This window comes from Mus caroli, chromosome 2 (genome assembly GCF_900094665.2).
Source record: "Mus caroli chromosome 2, CAROLI_EIJ_v1.1, whole genome shotgun sequence".
NCBI classification, from domain to species: Eukaryota; Metazoa; Chordata; class Mammalia; order Rodentia; family Muridae; genus Mus; species Mus caroli.
The window spans coordinates 124,325,822-124,349,881 of record NC_034571.1 but is presented as its reverse complement, the minus strand read 5'-3'; the positions used below and the strand labels follow the sequence as shown (position 1 = coordinate 124,349,881).

The window sequence follows — 24,060 nt, the reverse complement described above, 5'->3', positions numbered from 1 at the left end:
CTGCTTCCTAGCACAGCCCCATCCCCTCTCCCCTCTGTTCTTCCTGTTCAGGCTTTACCCCACTATTCTCCACTCTTCTGAGAAGTGTGGGCACTACTTTGGTGGCGCTGCTAACACAGTGAATCTTACTCTCATTTTCACATGTGGGGAACCGAGGCACAAGACGCCAATAAGGGCGGAGTCTGGATGGTGGAGGCAAGCTACTCTGCTCCCTCCCTGTTAAGCACCCTGCAGTAACCTTTCCCACCCTCCATAACGTGACCTTTTCTGCCCAGAGGGAGTCCCGAGTACTTCGAGTAGCAGCAGGAAGATTTATTCTGACTTCTGATGCAGAGTAGAGTTGCAGGGCCAAAGTTGGTATTATTCAGAGTGTGGGCAAAGTCCTAGGGCTGTGGCCACACCATCTGGTCTCACGCCAGTCACGCCCATCTTCAACCCACGCCCAAGCATCTTGACCCCTTCAGGGCTGTCTCAATGCCACCATCGCACCATAGTGGGTTTTGAGATCTTGGGCTGGCCAGTTGCCCTAAAAATAAGAGGAGGGGCATCAAACCGCATCCAGACGTTCTCAAGTGGCAGCGTTTTTTAATCATCCAGCCCTGAACCCACAGATCCTGGGCTCTTGCTGCACTCTGGCGGCAGAAGCCGGGAGCCCGGAGCCCCGGGGAATCACACCTTGTATGCTCCGCTAGGGCAAGGGCAAGCAGAGAGTGACCGCAAGTCTAGAGAGAGGAAGGGAGGCAGCGAGGAGCGCTGGGGCAAAAGCCGGGGTGCGGGAGAGCTGAGGAAAGGAGGATAAGGGGACAGCTAGGACAGAGGACGGTCGTGAGCACCGGCGAGGACCCCCGCAGCCGCTGGACGCACGGAGCCCCTTCGCTGGCTCGCGCCGGCCGCCCCCTCCTCCCTCCCCGCCGCCCCTCCTCCGTCCCGCCCCCGCGCAGAGTCCCCTGCGCTGCAGAGGCCGCCGCCTGCACTGACGCTCCCGGAGGAGCCACCGCTCGCCCGGACAGGCTTGGAGAGGGGAGCAGGGAGCAGGGAGCCGGCCCCGGCCCTTCTTTCCTTGTGACTCCGCAGCCACCGCCAGAGCCCGTTCCCGTTGGGACCTTCACGGCCTGGTGACCTCCGCCCCGCTCTCCCTGCAGCACCGCTCCCCTGTGGCCCCTCTGCCGCGGGAACTTGGGCAGGACCGACGGGACTGGCGCGCGGGGCTGGCTCGGGCGCTGCGGCGATGCCCGCGGGCTCCCTCCCCGCCACTTGCTCGCCCTGTGCCTGGGCTCGGGCCCCGACGGCTGCGCCGTGAGATGACTTTCCGCGACATCCTGAGCGTCACTTTCGAAGGACCCCGGGCGAGCAGTAGCACTGGGGGCTCCGGCGCGGGCGGCGGAGCTGGCACGGTTGGCCCCGAGGGTCCGGCGGTGGGCGGCGTGCCGGGTGCCACAGGCGGCAGCGCTGTGGTGGGAACCGGCAGCGGCGAGGACAACCAGAGCTCCACGGCAGAAGCGGGGGCCGCGGCAAGCGGCGAGGTGAATGGCTCGGCGGCCGTCGGGGGGCTAGTGGTGAGTGCTCAGGGCGTGGGAGTGGGTGTCTTCCTAGCCGCCTTCATCCTCACCGCTGTGGCGGGCAACCTGCTCGTCATCCTCTCGGTGGCCTGCAACCGCCACTTGCAGACTGTCACCAACTATTTCATCGTGAACCTAGCGGTGGCTGACCTGCTACTGAGTGCAGCTGTGTTGCCCTTCTCAGCCACTATGGAGGTTCTAGGCTTCTGGGCCTTCGGCCGGACCTTCTGCGATGTATGGGCCGCGGTGGACGTGCTATGCTGCACTGCCTCCATCCTTAGCCTCTGCACCATCTCTGTGGACCGGTACGTGGGTGTGCGCCACTCGCTCAAGTATCCAGCCATTATGACAGAACGCAAGGCCGCTGCCATTCTGGCTCTGCTCTGGGCAGTGGCCCTGGTGGTATCTGTGGGACCGCTACTAGGTTGGAAGGAGCCAGTGCCCCCGGATGAGCGTTTCTGCGGCATCACCGAGGAGGTGGGCTATGCGATCTTCTCTTCCGTATGCTCCTTCTACCTCCCCATGGCAGTGATCGTGGTCATGTACTGCCGCGTGTATGTGGTCGCGCGCAGCACCACGCGCAGCCTCGAGGCAGGCATCAAGAGGGAGCCGGGCAAGGCCTCCGAGGTGGTTCTGAGGATCCACTGCCGCGGCGCAGCCACTAGCGCCAAAGGAAATCCGGGGACACAGAGTAGCAAGGGGCACACCTTGCGCAGCTCGCTCTCCGTAAGGCTGCTCAAGTTTTCCCGCGAGAAAAAGGCTGCCAAGACCCTAGCCATCGTCGTGGGTGTCTTCGTCCTGTGCTGGTTCCCCTTCTTCTTCGTCCTGCCTCTGGGTGAGTGATTCCCTCACTTTAGACCCTTCCCCTATGGGGCGGTCCCTACCTGGAAAGCTTAGATGACCCACAACCTAACTGTGAAAGTTTATCAACTTCCTGTTCGCTTACTGTGGTAGAGAGAGAGCGCGAGGGGTTCTTGATACTAATGTGTTTTCCCTAAACAGGCTTCTCACTCTTTCTTACCCTTTGTAGATGTTACAAACCTCGGTCATGCTTTAGTTCCTTGGAAATCTGAGCAAACATCAATCTGTATGATGTGATCAGTGTGTGTGATCCCCATAGATACCCATCTCTGGAAATAGATTGTGGGTGAGCCCACATGCATTCACTGGCAGCAGACCCAAGCCAGCCAGCCACCTTGTAGCTCAGCAGACGTAAGTGCTGTGTTCTCCATAGACATCCATTTCAGTTGGCCCCACTGGTATCTGGGAGAACCCTGTGGGCTTTCCCTTCTGAAATCTTCTCTTGAAGAGGTTAGAGGAGGGGACTTGTGGGGGTGGGAAGGACAGGATAGGAAGTCTGTCAGGTGGACAATTACTATTGTTTATAGTCTTTTACAGAGTGAACTAGTTCCCTTACAAGGGCCCTGCAGTCCTGGGGGAGGTACAACTGCTCTCAAGGGATTCTTCCCACCCCCTGAGCCTCTCTGAAGGCCCTGGAGCAGGGCCCAAGGGCCAGAACCAGCTCAGAAAGGAGAAAGGGACAGCCTGTCTCAGGCTCTTTGCTCTGAGTCACTTTGCTATGACTGCAACCTCTCCTGGTGCACACACACGCACACGCACACACACACACACACACACACACACACACACACACACGCACACGCGCACGCGCACGCGCACACACACACAGCAACAGCAGCAGCAGTAGCAGCAGCAGCAGCAGCAGCAGCAGCAGCAGCAGCAGCAGCCACAGTGACTTTTGTATATCGTAACTCAGTTGTGTGACCCTTCTACAAGTCCCTGGATGTCCTCATACTACTTGGGAACAAAATCCAAAAACTGCCTTCCATAGTCTACAGAAGGTAGCCTTCAAGGTTATTATTGTCCATACCAAACTAGGTCACTATTTAGTATTTACAGTAGGACCATGGGCATGAACTGAAGGAATCCCCAACAGATGTCCTCCCCATCTGAAAGGGGTTATTCCAGGAAGGGCTGCCTCTCTCTGTCCTGCCCTGACCCTCAGTGGGTTAGTTCCAGGCCAAGCCTGTTACAGACCTCTGGTCTTCCCTTTGATTATTTCAGTCTGGACTGGCCCCAAACCTCTTACCTAACTCCCAACCTGTGGGTCTCTACTTATAAGCCCCTTTGGCTTGTGTTTCACACCTTCACTGGCTTTCCAGATTTTCCTTTCAACTGTATGGTCACTGAACCCAGAGCAGCACCCAGGACGGTGCCTGGAATATAAGGGCATTGTTCCTCACTGGGGCACCGGCCCTGGTGTCAGCAGCTGGAGTTCAAATCCCCACTCTGTCTCTCACCAGCTATGTAGCCTTGGGCCTCCATTTCTTCATTTTTAAGTGAGAATGGTGATGGTGGTGATAACCCTGACCTCCACATGTGTTGTGAGAGCCAGTGAGTGTTAGCATGAGTGTAACTGAGGCATATGTGAGTGCCATACACCAACCCCCAGCTCAGGAGAAGGAATAAATCCCCCACTTGAAAATCATCGAGCCTGAGTCCTCTTTGGGATCAGAGAGCATGACAGCAGTGAAGTTGGAAGAGGGGAAAGATGTAGCAATCACCTTTGTGTGTGCTCTCCCTCCCCCGCCCCAAGGCCATCCCACTCAGCCCCGCCCTGGCTTTGCCTTTTGGAACCTGTTCAAAGGCACCTAATTCCCCTACCTGTTTGTGTCTTGGCTCACCTCAGTACCTACAGGGAACGCTCGGCCTGGTAGGAAATGTCACCTACCTTTTTTACATTTTCCTTTAATTCTTTTCAATGCTTTCCTGTTACAGAATAAAGCACAAATGAGGAGAAACTAATATAATAAGCGCCCATGGTCCTATGGTCACCCACACTGAGCTTGTACTGGCCTGGCCATATCTATCTTCTAGCCCCTCTCCTCACTGCTTTCACAGAATACATGACAGCTGAACTCAGTGACCCCTTCCTCTTCCACCTCCCCAGAGAGAATGCTGGCACTTACCACTTGTATCACATACGTGTACTGATGCTCGGACCACACGTGTGTGCTGATGCTGGGACCACACGTGTGTGCTGATGCACGGACTACACGCATCTGCATTCATTTTGATCTGCAGCACTGTTCTGTGTGTCTTCGGAGTCTGTACCAATGGCACCCACTGTGCATCTCCTTTTCAGTCTGCATTTTTTACCCAACATTATGCCCTTGAGATTCATGCAGTGTGGGGCCATTATTAGTGCATTGGAAAGTGGTTGCATGGGGTGTCGATCCAGTCTCCTCCTGAATATTAGGTTGTTCTCATCTTTCGTGGCTAAAGTCAACATAGCAAAAGACTGCTACTAAAGAGGCCCAGATCACATGTTCCCATCTTCCAGGAAATCATGTCTAAATCCCCATGACTCTTGCCCCTTGTTGGCATGCACTGCTCCTTCCCTGTCCCTGTGTCTCTGCTGCTCCTCCTACATGCTATGGGAGCCTTAAAGATATCTACATCTGTCTCCAAAAGGGGGTTACATGGATGTATGAATATGCAAAGCTATTAAGTTGTATGTTTTAGGATGTGCATGCCAACTCAAATTCCTGGCAGAGCTTAATCCTGAGGAGTTGGCAGTGACAAGCAAACAGGACAGATGCCAAGCAAAGAAGCAGAATATTCCACTCTGCCCTGTGTAGTTTGGAGGGCAAAGAGGAAGGCAGAGGCTGCTGTGGGAGAGAGTGGCCTGGAGGCTGTTGAGGCAGGAAGGGGGCCAGGAGGCACAGACATGCCCAAGGCTTGCAAGGGAAGATGTGCCCATGAATGAGCATTCTAAGCTGCGACACTTGGTGGGGAATATGGCCTTCAAGGAGCCAACACGTCTTACCTTGGAGGTGCTAGGATAAAGGCTTCAGGGAATTTGGACAGAGAGGTTTGAGATGAGGGTACTTACAGGATCATGGAGTATAGTCTTCCAGGAAGATAGCAGGAGAAGGATGGAAGACAGGGGAGCAACTATTTAGAAAGAACCAAAAGGAAGTCAGGAAAGACAGCTTCGAGAAGAAAGAGTACAGCTGCACAGGTGGGAAACCTTCAGGTCCACGTGAGTGTGCCAGCTGTGACAAGCACCAGACAGAGGCACTGGGAAAGCTCGATGTCTGTCTACAAAGGCCATGGCTATAGACATGAAACAACCACACGGCCACTCTCTGGGAGCCACTAGCAGCCCACAGTGCTGTCATTCACACCATTCATGTTCAGGAGACCCAGAAGCAATGCAGATGTAGCTGGTGAGCAGAGACAACAGATGTAGGGTAGCTAGAGCTTGAGAGGAAAGTCTGGGATCCCAGAGGATGCTGGAACTGAGAGCTGCAAACTGTGACCTTCCAGTCCCACCATGCTGGCAGGTCACAGCAAATGTAACCTGAACACTGAGGGTGCCAAAGCAGTCTGCTTAGTGAGACCTTGTCCCCTCCAGAAAGAGTAATGTGCTATTGGTCAAGCAAATATCCTGCAAAGAGGGACCAACAATAACAGGTGTGCTGAACTGTGAGGCTTCCTGAGGACAGATGCCAGGCACACAAAATCATAAAGGTCCCAGATAAACAACGGGTCATCTTATTACATCATGTCTACCTCACTCTCTCCATAAGGAATAAGCATGGGGCATATATTCCACAGGAGGCAGAGGGAACTTAATGGGAACCTTAGACATTACCTGTCTATACTACATACAGCTCCAGGCAGCACAGGAAAGGAGCTCCCGGTGCCACTGCTGTGGGTGCACACCGGCAGCCCTTGCCCCGGCGAATGGCCACAGGCCTGTCTGCCTTCTTGCTGTGCATCTGCACAGCAGCAACCCCACAGACAAGGCTGAACTGGGCAGTACTTCCTGATCACTCGCAGAAGCACTCCAAGTCAGACTGGAAAGAATACAGACATAGCCTATGTGGGCGGGGGGGGGGGGGGAGAGCTCTTGATAGCCCTGCCAAGGACAGACACATTTCCTCTGGTCCCAAGCAAGCTGGCATAGGTCTAGGTGCCATGGAGAACATCATAAGAAGCTATATAAATGGACCCTGGTTACTTCGGTGTGTGTGGGCAAAGGTAGCAGTCAGAGCCACTACCTAGGACTTCTCTGAAAAGCTTCAAGATGGAGGATGGCTAGCATAGGGGTACGCTGCCAGGATGGAAGTGCCACCTGATCAGGGACATATGGTGCATGGGTCTGCTCACCACCATCCATTCAGGCTAAGTGTTTAGTTAGATGTAAGGCAGCCTCTCCTAAATTCCTATTATGCCAAAGGGAGCAAGAGGACAGGGACCCCGGCCCCTCGCAAGCACCCAGTTGCAGAAAAGCATCTGTTATCTTCAGGGAGCCTTTGGGGGTCATACCTGTCCTCAGAGTCTTCAAGGCTCTGTGATCTACGTGGCAAGCGCCCCTCAGTGAGGCCCAGAAGTAGGGCTGCTCTGGAACCCTCCACATACAGTTTGCAGCCTCACCTCTTGCCTTCCGATGACACTGGCAGATCCTAGCTTTTCATTTCCATCTCTCTGGTTTTTGACCAAGCATCACTGGCTTCTACGGATATTTTATTTTTTGCAGTGGTGAGGACTAAACCCTAAGAGATGTGCTCCACCACTAAATTATACCTCTAGGACCCACTGTTAGCCTCTCAATGCCACCACCCAGGGCAGCTTCAGAGGCTCTGACAAAAGCTCACACAGCCCATCCAAAACCATGAGCCCATTCCGCCATCTGGGAGCCATAGCTGGGCCTCTCTTTCATAGCCTGCCTCCCTGGTACGGAGAACATCTCTGACCCTCAGACATAGTTCATTGCTTGTCCCAATGCACTAAGCTGTCAACATTCAGTGTCCACCAGTGTGAGGCCAAAGAGTCTTACCTGATAGGCACAGAAGAGTGGCGGCATTGGTGGGAAACCCAGGCTTGACAGACCTGGAATGGGCAGTCTGTGGGAAGACATATCCAGAGATGAAGCCCAAACAGGAGAATGGAAAAATAAACAGCTTAGTCAGAGACTAGACTACTATACAACAAGGAAAAAAAGTGAATTTTATGGACATTCTACTGGGCAGAGTTAGCCAGATCAGGAACATAGTATGTATTATATGATTCTATGTGTTAGACATTCAAAAACAGGCAAAATGCAATCAAAGTGATAATTTTTTTTAAAAAAAATATCTGGATAGTGGTTGTGTGTAATGGGGACAATGAGTGCCAACTGAAAGTGAATGCTAGAACTTTCTGTGGTGCTGGAAATGTTCTGTGTCTTGCTCGGGGCCAGGTGCAAGCGTCGTCATCATGTTACATATTTAAGGCATGCATACTTACCTTAGTGCATGCAAATCCAAAAACCTGATCTGTGTCTGTGTGGCACCTTAGCAGAGTAGGTGCTCTGCAAATCTGTGCAACTCAAGGGGAGTGACAGAGCCTGTGCCTTTGCATATTCTGCTTTCCAAGGGTCTGGAGGACACAGAACAGCCCCATGGTTTATTCCATTTCTTTTTAGTTTATCAGAGTCTTGTATCGGTTGTTTGTTTTATACTAAAATCGTGGGTGCCCACAGTATTATTAACTATAGAGACAGTGTGGTGCAACTGGTCCCTAGCTCCTGTCATCTTACCAGACTGAAGCTTTAACAGCTCCTGTTGAGAAACTGAGGTCCAAGAAGAGACATCATTCTCTGGTATTCAAGACATTTTCTAGTGCCATGGTTGGGGGGGAGAGGCGTCTGTGCTATTGTGTGGTGCCTGTGAGGTGTGTGCTTGACCACAAATTGTCTTCAGAAACCTTTGAGATGCCTTCAGGATCCATGTGTGCCCTTGCTTTCCAGGCGACTGAGAGTTTCAGGCTTGGCTGGTACTTTTCCGGCCCCAGACCTGGCTTTTATTGTTTCTCTTTCATGGGAAGATGACAGTTAGCAGGCCACAAAGTGAGTCCTCAGCTGCTGACAGACACTGTCATCTCGTTTAGCATCAGTTCTGGTCCAGGTTCAGGTTAGGGATAGAGTTAAGAAATACAATACTTTTAGGAAACCCAGAAGCACTTATCATAGCTAATTATTAGGGTCACAAACTGTCTCCCCCAACTCTAATTCCTGGTCTAGTCGTCAGCGAGGCACCATTATGCTGAGTCTGGTCTATGATGGCACCTCACCCTCCAGACTAGATTGACTCCCTCTCCTCTGTCCTTCCAGGGCCGTGTTAGAGTCCCTGGGCCCACCTTGCTCCTCTCTCTCATCGCAGTGGATCTCTGTGTGAGTCCACCTGCTCTGTCCTCCATCCTTAGCTCTCAGTATGTTGAGTTCAGCCTCAGCCTAGCTCTTGCCTCCCTGTCTCTAACTGTGCCTCCCATTCCTGAGAGCCAGCCAATCCCATGACTTAGCACTTCATTTGCTCTGTGTACCTTTAACTCCTTCCCATATCTTAACTCCTGTGAGTCTCAAATCCAGAACTGGGCCCGTGGTGTGCTGATTAATGCGTTCTCGTTGGCTCTGGGGTGATAGGGATTTGTAGCATCTTCCCATTCCTGTAGTGTAAATATCCTCATTATAGACAATTGTTGTGTTACTGAAGAACACCAACACCCAGGTTATAAGATTCTTGAGAATGGGACAGTCAGCTTTAAGAGTTAGTACAAACCATCTAGCTGAGAATGCCAAAGAGTTAACAACTCTACCTAGCTCTCTGCCCAGGGGCAGCCTCAGGGTGTCCTCGGGCACCTCTGTAGATTTCCTTCAGCTTTAATTCTCTTAAGTTCTTTCCTTTCTAGTGGATCTCCTTCTACCAGTTTCTGCCAACCTTCTGTATCTTCCATCTCCCTTCATACGTGCAGCACAAGACCTACCTAGAGCTGTCTTGAGATATGTGCGCGCACACACACACACACACCCCGCATAAGGACTTCCTTTCCTTATGTGGGGTATCTTTCCTCCCTCATAGCTACTTGTAAAACATCCCTTGTCACTTCCTAAAGAATATTCTGATATTGGTCCTCTTCTTCCTCCTCCTCCTCCTCCTCCTCCTCCTCCTCCTCCTCCTCCTCCTCCTCCTCCTCCTCCTCCTCCTCCTCCCCCTTCTCCTCCTTCTCTCCTCACCAGCATGTCTCAGCACACTCAGGGCTAGCTTCCTCTCCCGCAAGGCACATACCTGCCTTTGGCACTGTCACCAGTGGCAACCCAGGAGTCACACTCCAGGGTGGTTTCAAGTCCTTTCATCCTCTCCTGTTGTGTCAGCCTTGCCTCTTGGACTCTCAGCATCCCTCAGGTCTTACCCTGCCTGCACACTTCTCTGGTGGTACCCTCGGCCTCCTTAGGAGGTCCTTCTTCCCCCTCTGAGCCCCATTTAACTTCAAGTCCACATTCGAGGCCTTCAGACCATATGAATTTTCTGTCTTGCAGTAACAAATGGCCATTGATTTAGAGGCTTACAACAATGAATCATCTTCTGGGGTTGAAGGTCAAAAGTCCTCCAATCAAGGTCCTGGCAGGGCTGTCTCCCTAGGGGATCTAGGGAAAAGATGTCAGCTGACCTTCTGCAGTCTGGGAGACAGCTCTGGTCCCTCCTCCTTGCATGAGTTCTGTAGTGTGCACATCACCCCCTGACTCTCACCCCCTGTTTGGGACCCTTGTGCCAATCTGGCTTAATTGCAGCAGCTATGAAAGGTCTGGACATCCTGGGTCCCTCACCCCATCTGCACTCCCACACCCCAACACTTGAGCTCACTCCCCCTGAGCCTGCTAGTTACCATCGTCCCACGTGCAAGCAAGCGACATCTCTCATCACCCTCTGGTGCCCACAGCCTGAGCATCACCCTCACTTCCTCTTCCACCCCCACTGAGCATCTTTCTCTTCAGCCTGTCTCATTTTCCCACTCCCACCGCCCTTCCTAAACAAATCAGCCAAATATCACACGTGTCCTCTGTGCCGACTACTGTCAACCTTCCTAGCAGGAGCTGACCCTCCTAACAGTGCCATGACGTCAGTGCTGCTGTGCGCGTGAGAAAATTGACAGGGTGGCTGAATAATATGACCAAAGTTCTCAGCTCCCTTAGCATAAGGTCTAGCATTGGAACCCGGGCACTTTGGCCCCAGAGTTCTTGTTATTATTGCTTGCCTGAATGAGAGACTGGGTTGGTCCAGGGTAAAATGTCTGTAGCCATATTTTCAGTGTTAAACATCACCCATCCCTCAGCCCCTGCACAAATCCCCCAGGCTCTGTGCCAAATGTCCTTCTGCACTAGCTGCGGGTCATGAGGAGGATCTGAGCATGCTCATAGAGCCTAGCTTCTTCCTGGGTAGCTTCTTCCTTCTCTGACAGACCAAAGCTGAAACCCCATGGTTCTTGAGTTAAGCCCTGGGTAGTGGAAGATTTGCCTTCCCCACTTTGCCAGTGACAAAACAAAACAGATGTTGGCCCTGTGCTTGGGCAGTGTCAAGGTTGCTCAATGCTGGGACACCTGCCCATGGTGACCACTTCCAGGAGGAACCTTCTGTCCTAGGCAGAAGTTTCTATCCTGCACAAACCCAGGAGCACCCTCCGTGTTGTCCAGAGAGGCTTCTTCTTAGAACCAGCGCAGCCTCAATGAGCACAGGGACCACTGCAAACCTCCAGACTCTGTCACTCAACATGCATGAGGCCACAGAGTGACTCAGGGGAGACCAGTATAAGGGAGTGACACAGAGTGGGGGAAGAACAGGACCAGAATGGGAGCATAAAGGGATAGTCAGGTGGATGAGAAGAGATAATCTGTAGAGCCTGGCACATGGCTCACAGGAGGCCAGAGTCTGAGAGCCTGGGCTTCCATCCATCGTGAACTCTGAGAGCTGCCCTACCATGTCCTGTGTCCCTCAGCCCATAACAGAGGCCAAGGCCAAGGTTCTCTGCCAGCTCTGGAGAGCCAAACAGTCCTGAAGCAGGCAATCTTGGAGCCCTGAAGAACATCTGGCCCATTCCTGATCTATCTCAAACAAGAAGACTCTGCCAGTGACCCTTCACCTCAGTGCCCTTCAGTATGCCCTTCTGTGTCCTCTTAATCTCTATGGGGTACAGATCTCACCTAGGCCACCTCTTCCTGACAGCCCTCCATGATTGTTTTCAAGTGTTTCTTTTCATTCTCCCTACTTCCCTCCCTCTCCTCTGTGGCCATCTGAACTTCTTGGATTTTTCTCTGCACTGTGAGGTATTCTTGCTGCCTCAGGACCTTGGCTCATGCTCTTTCCTCTACCCGGAACTTACTTCCCCAAGATGAATGTCTAGCTCGATCCTTACGGGGTCTCCCTTACAGATCCTCAGTTCAAGTACTTTATCAGAGACATCTGTCTGGCTGTAAGGGACAGAGGTCCAGAATCTCTTGAGGAGGAGAGTCTGTGAGCACCAAATGTCCAACTGAGAGATAGGGGGCATCCTGGGTTTGTGTTCCTTCTCTCCTGACCCTGCTAGTGGGAGGAGGCATGAAGGAGTATCAGAAGATGGCAGGTTTCTACCTCCTTGGATCTCTCAGCCAGAGGGCTAGCATGCTCTCCACAGACATCAGTAATGGAGGGAGTGCAAAAGCGGGGGTGGGGGGACACAGCCTGATAGTTCATGGTCAGCCGCAACTTATGCTCAGGGCTGGCTGTGAATTCTGATAACCTGCCAAGGACATGCTCCTTTCTGGGGATGCCAGAAGAGACTGTTAGTCACAGAGCCTGCCCCTCGGCCTTAGAGCTGCCTGTCCTCCCCAGGGCTTGACCTATTTGCTCATGTCTCTCTCTGTCTTAGCCCAGATCCCAGGAGCTCCTCCTCAGCCTGCCTTTTTGCTCCTTGAGAGAGAACACTGGCCTGGGATAAACCAGCTAAAAGGAGCCCCTGCCTTCATTGGCCCAGTGTGTGCCAGGCTGAGCCAGCCAGCACATTTACCTGCTGACCGGACAGATGCTTTTGTGACCAGCAGTGTCCACATTGCAGGACACTAAACTATACCTCTTATACCAACCACATCGGTGTTAGGGTGTTAGCAGGCTCTGTGACAAATCCTGAGACAGCTAACTGAAAAGGGGAGAGCTTTCTTATTGGGTCATTGCTTGGAAGGCTGCAGTCTGATTGGCTGACTGGCCGTTTGGGGGCAGGTGGTGGGGAAGCATGTCATGGCAGCAGTGAGTGGCTAAAAACAGAAGAGGATGAGAGAGAGAGAGAGAGAGAGAGAGAGAGAGAGAGAGAGAGAGAGAGAGAGAGAGCGAAATCCTCTAGCTAGTCCCTACTTTTTTTTTTCTTTTTTTCGAGACAGGGTTTCTCTGTGTAACCCTGGCTGTCCTGGAACTCACTTTGTAGACCAGGCTGGCCACGAACTCAGAAATCCGCCTGCCTCTGCCTCCCGAGTGCTGGGATTAGAGGCGTATGCCACCACAGCTCGGCTTTAGTCCCTACTTCTTAAAGGTTCCACCACCTCCCAGTAGCTGCATAGACTGGGAAACCACACTTTTCAGAAAACTAACACCCCTCATGCAGGACTTGTGGGAAGGCAGGTGGATGCAACCAAGCCAGCAGAGTGGAAACTGAACAGGGGTGTGGGTGAGGGGCTGAGGGAAGCCCAAATAGGAGGACCTCCTTGTGTCTAAACTGGAAGTAGGTGGAAGGCACCCCATGTGAAGCTGTCACTTCTTACACACTGCCAGGTATGTAAGAAGAGCATCAGGGACAACCACAGAGAGCAGAGTGCCCGCATAGCTCATGCAAAGACACACTGCAGACAGAGAGTGCCAGAGCAGGGCTGCAGCACTGGGGGACTGGAGAAAGGTAGAGACTACGACTGGCAGCACACAGTAGCCTCCTTGGTAAAAACAACTCCTAAAGCAAGTTTGCCCAGCTGGGCTTTGTACCCATAAGAAATCAGAGAATGATGTTCAGGATTGGGGAGTGAGCCCACTAGAACCAAGGAGGAGTGTGCCCGAGTACTGAGAGTGGTATAGCCTCAGCCCCCGAGACTCCCATATACCCATTGAGACTTTCATAGCCTTAGTCTGTACTGTGTTGCTAGAACAAAATAGTTGAGATTAACAACCTTATAAAGAAAAGAGGTTTATTTGTCTCTCAGTTCTGATAGCTGGGAAGCCCAGACAACGTCATCATCAGTGTCTAGGAAGGGCTTATGGGAGCAACACAGAATGGAAGAGAATGGAAGGGGAAATGGCAGAGTATAAGAGAAATAGATATGTGTGGTGGTCTTGCTTTATATCCCGGTGTCGTGAGAATTATCCCAGTCTTACAAGACCTGGCCCACTCCCACCAGACAGCATTAACCCGTCCATGAGAATGGAGCCACCGCCACCACCGCCACCACCCCCCCACCACCACCTACCTTCCACGAGGTCCCATCCATTACACATTGTCCCACCTCGATATGCACTGAGGACCAAGCTTCCACAGCACCGGCAACAGAGCTGTTGCACTGATGGTGGATGTGCAGGTAAAGCAGTGGTGGGTCCACCAGCTGTCTCTGGCAGACTGTGACAAAGAAGCCTGAGTACCCTAAGCAGTATATCTGCACACCGTGGTTAGAAAGAGAGTAAGAACTGATTGTGGCAGAGGCTGTGGGGCCCACCTGTCTCCCTCGGATCTCCAGTTTGCACAGGCCCACTCCTAAGTGCCTGCCTGCATCTCTTACCCACAGGCTTCCGTAACGTACTCCTTTTTGCAGCCCATCCAAAATGCAGTCCATATAAGTGGGGAATTTTAATTAGTGAAGAAATCAGCTAGAGAATGATGGAGGTGAGCATTAGGTATCCACATCTCTCACCATTGGTGGGAAAACCCAAAAATCCCCTTAGGGGTAAAGCCTCCGTTTCCCACATTAGCAACTGACTTACCGGTCAGCAGCTACCCAAGGTGTTTCACTATCAGGCTAAACATTTGCGCTTGAACCCTGTCCTGTCTCAGAGCTTGCTTCTGAGAAAACTCAAAGTAAGTCAGACCTCAAGGGAAGCAGAAGGAAATTGTTGGGGCTGGAAGCCTGCCTTTGAATCCCAGCCCCTTCGGGTGTGAGAAATTCCCTGTTCCAGGAAGACTCTGTACAAGTCAGTTGTGTATAAATTAAAGTATCAATGTTTGCAGTAAGACTGGGACAGCACTAAAACATGGCATGCTGTCCACATATCTGAATAAAACCAGGCTGGCAACAACCACTGGACAACATAGTCCACTGATGTGTCAGCCACTGCTAAACAGAAAAAAATGCAGTCTGAGTCAGAATGGCATTTCCAGCATTTGGCTTGACTTTGCAGCCGTTGAGGGATGCTATCCTTGAGGGCGCTCTTCCTGCAGGACAGGGTCCTTCCTTCGGGCATTTTCCAGGGACTGCCTAACCCTTCTGCAGGGGGAAATAAGCCTTGCTGAGCCCTGGTACCTGTAACCCCACCGTATTTCAGCTGCTGTTTCTGACTGCTCTCTAGATACAGTCAGTAGGTCCTTTCCCAAGTCTGTGGTACCTCTCTGAAAAGCCACGGGGCAGGGGAGGGGTAAGTAGATACTAGGGGTGGATGAGTGGGTGGGTGGGTTGTTTGGTGGGTTGGTTTGCTTGCTGTTCTAGGAATTGAACCTGGGGCTCTCAAATGCTGCATGAGTTCTCTAGTACTGATCTATATTATCTCTAGCCCAACACATTTAGATTAAAATCCTGCTAAGCACTGAGCCCTGAAATTTATGAATCCCATCCAGAGAATTATTATTGTCTCCAGCTCACAGAGAAAGAAAGTGAGGCTTTCAGTGGCCAAGTAGCTTGCCAGGGGCAGCATGAGCAGGTGGGAAAAGGCTGGGCTGTGTGGTGGGTACTGTCCTCTCCTTCCACCATCTCTTAGCATCAGGAACTGTTTCTCCATGTGGATAGTAGATGATATGCAAGGGTCTCTGCCATATTGGGGGAAATCAGGGGGAGAATTTGTCAGAGAATGCCATGCCTGGCCTTCTCTGTCTCTCAGATCTGCAGGCTTTGTCCAGAGTGACGCTTGTGCTGAGGATGAGATAGGTGAGAGGTGGCCTCTGGACGGCACCTTTGCACTCAGTCTCCTTCCCCTGAGAATGGCTTCCTTGGAGTCCATATTGGGGATACTAATGGAGATATTTGTGGAAAACCAGGTCTTAGTGCCGGTTTGCACTTGCCTGCTGTTCTGCTCCCCCGCCTAAAACCATCCCAGCTTTTCCTCAAACCTTTCCGGGGCACAGCTCTACAGGGCTACATTTTGACAGCCACGGGTATTGTGCTCTGAACTGGGTCTCCCACCAGCTTAAAAATACCCAGAGCTCTAACACCCCCACTGAAGGAAAGCTATGTCTTCATTCAAGGTCCTCCATTATGGAGTCTAGATGAGATGTGGTGAGCTCACCCTACAGGATAGCCACGGGCTCTGTGCCTGTCCCGTCCTGCCTGAGTCTGAAATGGTTGGAAGCTGTCGGTGCCCCATTGGTAGTCACACTGTCACCCAGAGCCAGCACCACAGTTTCATGACTCCTCTACAGTACCCAGCACTGAGCAAACCTCTCCCTTTCTCTGCTTAGTCAGTAGAGTACAACACAGAGACCAAGTGCTGTAGAACAAAAGATTGCGAACGAAGTCATTTTTGCTGGAAAAGGTTGTCAAAATACTTTTACGTGAGACTTGTAGCAGAATCGTACTTCCACATCAAAGTCTTAAAGAACAAGACCTGCTGGCATCCTCTAGAGACTGCCCTCAGCAGAGAGCCCTCCACACTGAGGGCAGTAACTAAGCTCCGCAACAGAGACTGGTGCAGCCCTGTTTCTGGCAGTCTCTGGGAGGTTGCTGTAGTCTCCAGGCTCATGAGCCTGGCAGATGACAGCCTTTGTCCCCATCTTGGGGAACGTTTAGGGACATTGTTTCCATTTTTCGAGCTCAGGGCACATGCAGTCTCCAGTTTCTATATGAAACTGGCTGAATGTGGTTTGGTCTCTTTCTGGTTGGGATTCGTTGCCTGTGCCCAAATAGTTTTCTATCAGGTCGGACTCTGAAAACAAGAGAAGATGGTTCTTTTCCCCCATCTATGTTCATAGAAAGAGACACTCCCGCCCCCTTGATAGCACCCACCTCGTGACTCAGCTTCTGAGGTCCGCAGCAGTCCTTTGTCAACCTCCCTCCTAACCCCATCAGTTAACTAACTACCCTGGTCTCTGTACTCCGCAGGTTCTCTGTTCCCTCAGCTGAAACCATCAGAGGGCGTCTTCAAGGTCATCTTCTGGCTGGGCTACTTCAATAGCTGTGTGAACCCGCTCATCTACCCCTGCTCCAGTCGCGAGTTCAAGCGCGCTTTCCTCCGCCTCCTGCGCTGCCAGTGTCGCCGCCGCCGCCGCCGCCTCTGGCGAGTCTATGGCCACCACTGGCGAGCCTCGACCGGCGACCCGCGCTCCGACTGTGCCCCCAGCCCGCGCATCGCACCCCCCGGGGCTCCCCTAGCCCTCACTGCACACCCAGGTCCGGGCTCCGTAGACACGCCGGAGGCGCAGGCTTCGGTCTCTGGCCGTCGAAAGCCAGCTTCCGCCCTCCGGGAGTGGAGGCTGCTTGGGCCGCTACAGAGACCCACGACCCAGCTGCGTGCGAAGGTGTCCAGCCTGTCCCATAAGTTCCGCTCTGGGGGCGCGCGGCGCGCGGAGACTGCGTGTGCCCTGCGCTCGGAGGTAGAAGCAGTGTCCCTAAACGTCCCCCAAGACGGTGCAGAGGCTGTCATCTGCCAGGCTTATGAGCCGGGCGACCTCAGCAACCTCCGGGAGACTGACATTTAAGGACCGAAACTCAGGCTGAGGAGGGTGCTGGGGCCAGGGGTGGGGTGCTTTATGGGATGCTGCCTTCGGATCCAAAACTCTGACCAGGGTGGCTGCTCCATCTCACCTCAGAGCAACCGGAGCTGGACCTGATGGTCGGAGCACTCCGAAGGTGGTGGGTTATGGTGCCGCCTGCTGGACATAGTTGTCCAGAGCTCTTCCTGAAAGGGAAGAGCTACGGGATTCGCCCTTCTCATCCAGTCTAAGAAACTGTTTAGTCAAGCTCCTGATGTCTAGGCAGAAGACTTCAGGTATGGCTACTCCCCTTGGGGAGGAAGAGGTACAAATTCTTGTTTTGCTGCTCCCAGGGAAAAGATCCGTGGACAGTTTTACTCCTTACTGCCACCTGGAGGAAGTCAATGGACCTACTACCATAGGACCTGACATACAGCAAGCTTTGGTGGTATATTGGATGCCCGCCATACAAATCTGTTGTTTTTGCCCTGGGCCCACTGCCCCCTTCCCCACACTCCTAACTGTATGAATCCCTCACCATTCCCCCCCCCCGCCCCGGGGTCTTACTGTTTACACTGTGTACATAGTTCATTGTGCCTGTCTGTGCCCATCACTTCTCACTGGGATTCCAGGCTGCCAACAGGGGAGAGCCTTATTTATCATTTTGAGACCTATTTATTGGTAAGAGTACTTATATTTTGTTCAGACTGTGCAAACTCTCCATCTTTGGCCTGTAATTCATATAGAGCCTTCTGAAATCCTTAGCCATCACAGGACAGTCTGTGTTCACCTTGCTGGTGTGTGGAGGGAGGGTCATATAGCTCAGAAACATACTTTGGGAACTGGTTCTCCCCTTTATCCATGGGGTCACCACTGTCCTTTGGGTCTTTTAGCAAGACTAAAGGACTTTGGAGTTTTGTTGGCTTTTGAAAGTCACATAAACACAGACTTTGTATCAGCTCCCCACCGCCCCCCACCCCCACCCCAGGTGTATCTGCAATGCTTTGAGGGCCTCAGGGAACGTAGTGGCTACATCATGCAAGTGATAAATCATCACAGAGAATCTACACACCCAAACAGACAAGCGTGTGGATGTTAAGAAAAGCCATACCTAGCTGTGATGTTCCTTAGCTCTGAGTTGAGACATACATCCCATGGATCAGTCTCTGAAAAGAAAATATCAACCGCATGTATCCAACCTGCATGGGACTGATAACTGGGAGCAATCAGTTACCTTTCTAAACAAGACCCTGAAACTGGAAGAGCCAGTTACTGGCTCCAGCATGGATCGGTGTTGTGAACCAAAAGTTTCTGTCCTTTACTAAGGAGGTAGTCTGCCTGAAACTCCAAGCCTTTCACGCTAATTTTACAAGAGTAGTAGCTGGGATCAGAAGGAAGTGGTTTACAAAGCAATCTGGGATCTGTGTTTTCAAAGCACCCAGGTTCAGAGAAGCAGTTATAGCAGGCACTGGGAATGTGCTACCTACACCAACGTGACCCTTGTGTTCCTGCTGGCCTCCTTGAAGCTAGGGGGCAGGCTTCTCACAGTGGAAGGATCCATGGGTCAAGTCAGAAATCAGTCAGTTGGTAGCCCCCCCCCATGTCAAGTTACTGAGCACTGATCTCTCTGGTAGAAGGGGGCCAGGTTTGCTTTAAATGCCAGCTTAGGTGTTTGGGGTCCCACTCAGTACTTGTGCTAAGCACAGCAGTCATCCATGACCAGGCTTCAGCCCTATGCCTTGTGCACACTGTTGCTGCTCACACCGGGAACTGAGCGTGAATGAGGAGCAGAAGGCTGCAGAGCCCGGAGCAAGGGTCTCTTCAGCAGAGGCCTCCATGGATCTTATTTTGTAGCTAATAAAGCACAGCTGCTGACCTCACTCCTGGATCTGACAGGACCTCAGCAGAGAGGAGTGGATGGAGTCGTGATGCCCCTGGGGTGGCTTCAGGAAAATCTGGGGAAACGTACCATTTCTTGGGTCCCTGGGTGCTATAGCCCCTTAGCCCATCCTACAAGTCTGACTAGAAACTGTTCCTGAAGTTCAGGTAAGACAGGAGGCCTTTGCCCTCATGTGATCTTGAAGGATAGGTAAGGCATCTATGCCTGGTGAAGGATGGTCACAGGAGGTGTGACAAAGACTGAAGCAAGCTTTAAAGGATGATGCTGTTTGTCCCTTAGCCTGCTTCCCACCTCAGGACCCTAAATGCCATCTAACCACGCACCTTTCCTTCCCACACTCTTCCTAGGATACTTTTGCAACTTGCCAGGGACCTCCAGTTTCCCTGGGCTCATCCCTTGTGTTAATGACATCTAGCCTGTTGCAACCTCTTCTCTAATGTACAGAGTCTGATGGAGCTGACTGGTATCCATGTCTCCCTCTCCTTTCTCCTCCTTCCACCACAGGCTCCCCTGTCTACTCTTAAATGGTCCACAGGGTTATATTCCTTTTCTCAACTCCTCACAGAATCTCACCCACTCCACTTGTCAATGATCACACATAAATGACTCCCAGGTCTTGATATCTTGAGCTCCAGATGTGCATTCCAACTCCCCCACACACCTCAAGGCCATTTACTTCCCACAAAGCCCCCTGAGCATGCCCTGCCTCCTCCTCTCCCCAACTTACTGGTTTTACATTGTTCCAATATCTCCCTCACAGATTCCCAGCTCAGAGCAGTCACCAAGCACACTACAACCTCTCAGGTCGCTCACACCCAGCCTGTCCACAGTGCACTGAAAGTCCCTATGTCCCCAAGAGCAGATATGCCCTACACATCTATGGTAACACATGACCCACATTCCAATCCCAACCTCCTCCACCCCCACCCCCCCCTCAGGCCCCTAGCATCATCCAGTCCCTGGATCCCTCCCGTTCCAGTCACTGATGGGCCAAGGGGAAGTGTCTGAGACTTCCACCATCCTTCCTTGTATCAGTTCTGACTCCTTTAGAGCCCTCTTGACCCTGATTCTATTCCCATCTTTTTTATACCCCCAGGGGGACTACATGGCCACCGTCTGTCCGCTTGGAAAGAATTCTTTTTATGAATTCCCGTCCTGCCCTGCTTCTTGTGGCTCCAGAGAAGTACAAATCCAGATGCTCAAAAGGCTAAGTCAGTCCTCAGGCTCTGCCTGGAATAGCTCACATGGGGCATAGCTCACATGGGGGCAGATGGGGCCTTTTGAGGAGCTTGGTGCTGCCCTCCAGTGGTCTGGGCTTCCTGTCTTCCCTTCCCCCATCTAGACTGTACCTCAAGAAGAACAAGGGAACTAAACACTGTGGCCAGGGCAGAGACCTATATTCTAAAGTGACTGGTTTGAAAGGACCCCCCGGGAAACTGCAGGATGCATTTGGAATGGAGAGCTCCCCGTGGCAGTAGAGTGTGCACCTTTCATGCTTAAGGCCTTAGCTTCAATCCCCAGGATCGGGAGGGTGGAGGTGGGGAATAGCAATACAGAGTCTGCGAAATGAATCCACACAAGCTGGGCTTTGAAAGACAAGGGCTGGAAGGAAACATCTGCTGCACTTGCACTTCTCCATTGCACAACTTTCTTTTGCCACCCATTGGCTCCATCAGAGTTTACATTCAGTCCTTTCTACCCTTCCAGGAACCAAAGGAAAAGTCCCAGGTCCTTCTCTGTTCTTCTCATAACATACCTTGACCAAATGGAGGTTTACTCTGTGTGTGTGCGCGCATGTGGTGTGTCTGTCTGTGTGTGTGTGTGCATATGCGCATGTGTGGTGTGTGTGTGTGTGTTTATTGGGAGGATAACTGTGGAGTTCTATCCTTCCACCTCTTACATGGGTTTCAGGAATCAGATTCAGGTCCCTAGGCTCATGCAGCAAGCACATTTTCCCACTGAACCAACAACCTGAGAGTTCCTTTGCCTGAGAATGAATCAGATTTGGCCCCATTCATCCTTTGAGTGAAGCCAAAGAGATCATAGGTCATTGGCTGGATCAGAAGTTGGCTAATATGGCATCAAATCTAACAGAGTGAGGCAGATGGGAGTAGGAGGGTCACAGAGGACCAATGCCATCTGTGCACCAGCATGGGAGAGAGTGGGAGGAGCAGGGTGGGTGACAGTGACATCCCTCAGCACACTGGATCAGCTCAGGAGACCATGACTATGAAGGACACAGATCACTACCTGTGTAATCCACGGCATTGCTTTTCTCACCTGACAAGTGAAGGGGTAAATGGGCTGCTGGGACTGCCAAGCTTGTGCCATCTGCTTTAAAGCCTTCACTGAGAGCTTTTCCCCTTGGTTGCGCCATGCGTGACCAGTGGCTTGCTGTTCAAGGTTAAGGACAGAGAGGCTCTACTGCAGTGCTCAGCTAGCACCTGTCTCCAGTTACCCCGCATTAACTGGCCCAGACCCACACCTCTCCTACAGCTCTCACACAAGGCCTTCATGGCCAGAAGTAGGTCACATGACTACCTTGCATGAAAAACTGGGAAAGTGGGTATGGTTGGTTGAAAGAAGTAGTCCAAAAGTTCTGCCAGCTAAACCCAGCCTGCCACCTGACTCAGTACCACCCACAAACTGAAAGTGGGGGAAAGTCCAAAGAATACTAGTTTATGGCATTATGTGAACATGACCATCCAATATCTTCAGTTTTGCCTCTTGATTCACAAAACCTACATTTATTACCTTAACCTTTATAGGAAAGCCTACTAACCTCCATCATAGGATACCACAGGGGAATCACTGACTGCTTCCTGGACTACTACCTGGACCAGAACAGGGTTCTGCCTAGCAAGAAACCTCAGAAAAAAATCAGCCCTAGTTGTCTACAACACTTGTATTCAGTTATTTAACCTTTTTATTGGTGTATATTCATTGTGCACAGTGATGAGTTATTTAATCTTCACCCAGCATAAACTAAGAGTTAACCCCTCTTTCCAGTCCCTGGAACAGAGAAGTTATTCTGGAATGTATCTGCCTCAAGGATATTTTCTCAGCTTGGCCAAATTGTAGGATTTAGAAAGAGACCAGAGAAAACTGGAAACTAACCAGCCACCTATGCCAAGGTGGCAGATCTCACTGTTACAACTACAGAAATTGGGTCCGGAAGCTGGTCACATCACAGCACTCACAGGAAGCGAAGTCTGTAAGCTTCGACTCTCACAAGTTCTAATGACTGTGAATCATCGATGGGAAGCCTAAATGTGTCGGGAAAGCAACACAGTAAACTTGAAGGCAGAGGCTGAGGTTGTGGGCCTGGGCCAGTGAACTACAGCCTAGCAGATCCTGCTTTTGTTCCTGTGCTTCAGTCCTCTCCATCCTCCTGGATGCTCTCCTGTCTGTCTTCCATAGTGCATCCTTCTCCATCCCACCCCAACCCGAAGGTGATGCTGAGTCCTTTATAACACTGACTTACATTTCCTTCCTAACACTTTCCTCTTGTTCTGTGCCTGTATGTTCACTATGTGTGTCTCTAATGTCATGTTGTAAGTCCATTTCAGAGTGGAACACCAAAAGACAATCTTAAGAGTTTTATTTCTAACTTTGTAGTCACCCTGGTAGGCTAGCTTGTGTTTGTTGTGAACTCCACCAGCACAGGAGGGATCTAAATGCCTTCTGACTCTCTTGGACCAGCCAATGTTCTCTAACCAGCAGCAAACAACCTAGGTGAGGTCACTGGATAATGCACACCCTTGATATTTACTGAGCACCTGCCATGTGCCAGATAGGTGAGAATAAAACAATTTATAAGAAGGAAAAAAAAAAAACCTCAGCCTCCATGAAATTCTTGTTATACGATATGTAGGGGATACATAATACACTAAATAAAACCTATGGTAGGTTGCATAGGAATAAGCAAAGAGAATGTAACAGGAAGTGGAAGAGATGGGGAGGTTACACCCTAGAAAACAGGGGAGCTCTTAGCAGATGGTGACATGCAAGAGAAATGTCTGAAGACATTAAGGAACTGACTCTCGAGAATCACTGAAAGGAAGCATTCCAGGCAGAGGAGACAGCTGGTGTCCAAAGTCGTGACTAAGTAAGATTCCTGGCATGTCCAAACATCACCAAGGATGCCATGTGCTGTGGCCATATCAACAGCCAAGAAGTGAGGGGATAGCTTGCAGAGCAGTTCAGGAACAGGAGGTGAAGAGGTGGCTCAGGAGGTGTTCCAGAAATGGGGCCCTCTTCCCAGGTACCATAGGCCCCTCCCTGTTGCGGCCCGCCCGCGGTCCACAACATGAACGGTTCACTGAGAATGGCAGTTCCCTGCAAAGAGAGGAATCTAGACGGGGCGGAAGAAACAATGGAGTCAAGACAAGACTCTGATCAAGACTCAATTTAATATTTCCAGACACTCAGTTTATAAAGGAAGGGGGAGGGAACCCAATTTCCCGCCAAGTAACTCAGGGTCCAGTAGCAGGACGAACACGTGTGTGACTCCAGGCAGCAAGGGCAGGTTCCAGCAGTGGGCGTGGCAGGACGAATGAGCCGGTAGCTCCACCCTTGAGCAGGCAGGTTCCAGGCTGGGGGAAGGGAGGCCACACCTCCCCAGCTACTAACTCAGTCATGTTAGGAGCCCTTTGTCCCTTGGGGAAGTTGGTTGGTTGGTTTTTGATCAATGACATTTCCAATTTAAAGTGGCATCCTCTGAAGTGCTTTCTAAGACCCTTCCCTGTGTAATACTAACAAAGGGGAAAAAATGAGGATACAAATTTCAAGGCAGATCTGAAAAATAAAACCATGATCAGCCAAGCATTTGCATTCTCCAGGGACCAACTCAAA

General features: G+C 51.6%; 1 protein-coding gene across 1 annotated transcript; it reads left to right on the top strand.

The window, feature by feature from the left end:
- The first annotated feature begins 505 nt into the window (after positions 1–505).
- On the top strand, positions 506–18,064 carry Adra1d (adrenoceptor alpha 1D). Its single transcript, XM_021156513.2, has 2 exons — positions 506–2,394; positions 16,717–18,064. Exons 1-2 carry the CDS (start codon positions 1,302–1,304, stop codon positions 17,310–17,312), a joined length of 1,689 nt encoding a protein of 562 aa, XP_021012172.1. The 5' UTR covers positions 506–1,301; the 3' UTR covers positions 17,313–18,064.
- Positions 18,065–24,060: the final 5,996 nt, after the last annotated feature.

Coding starts and splice junctions, on each gene's coding strand:
- Adra1d (XM_021156513.2), top strand. CDS start 1,302: ATGACTTTCCGCGACATCCTGAGCGTCACTTTCGAAGGACCCCGGGCG. Junction 2,395..16,716: donor CTTCTTCGTCCTGCCTCTGG/GTGAGTGATTCC, acceptor TGTACTCCGCAG/GTTCTCTGTTCCCTCAGCTG.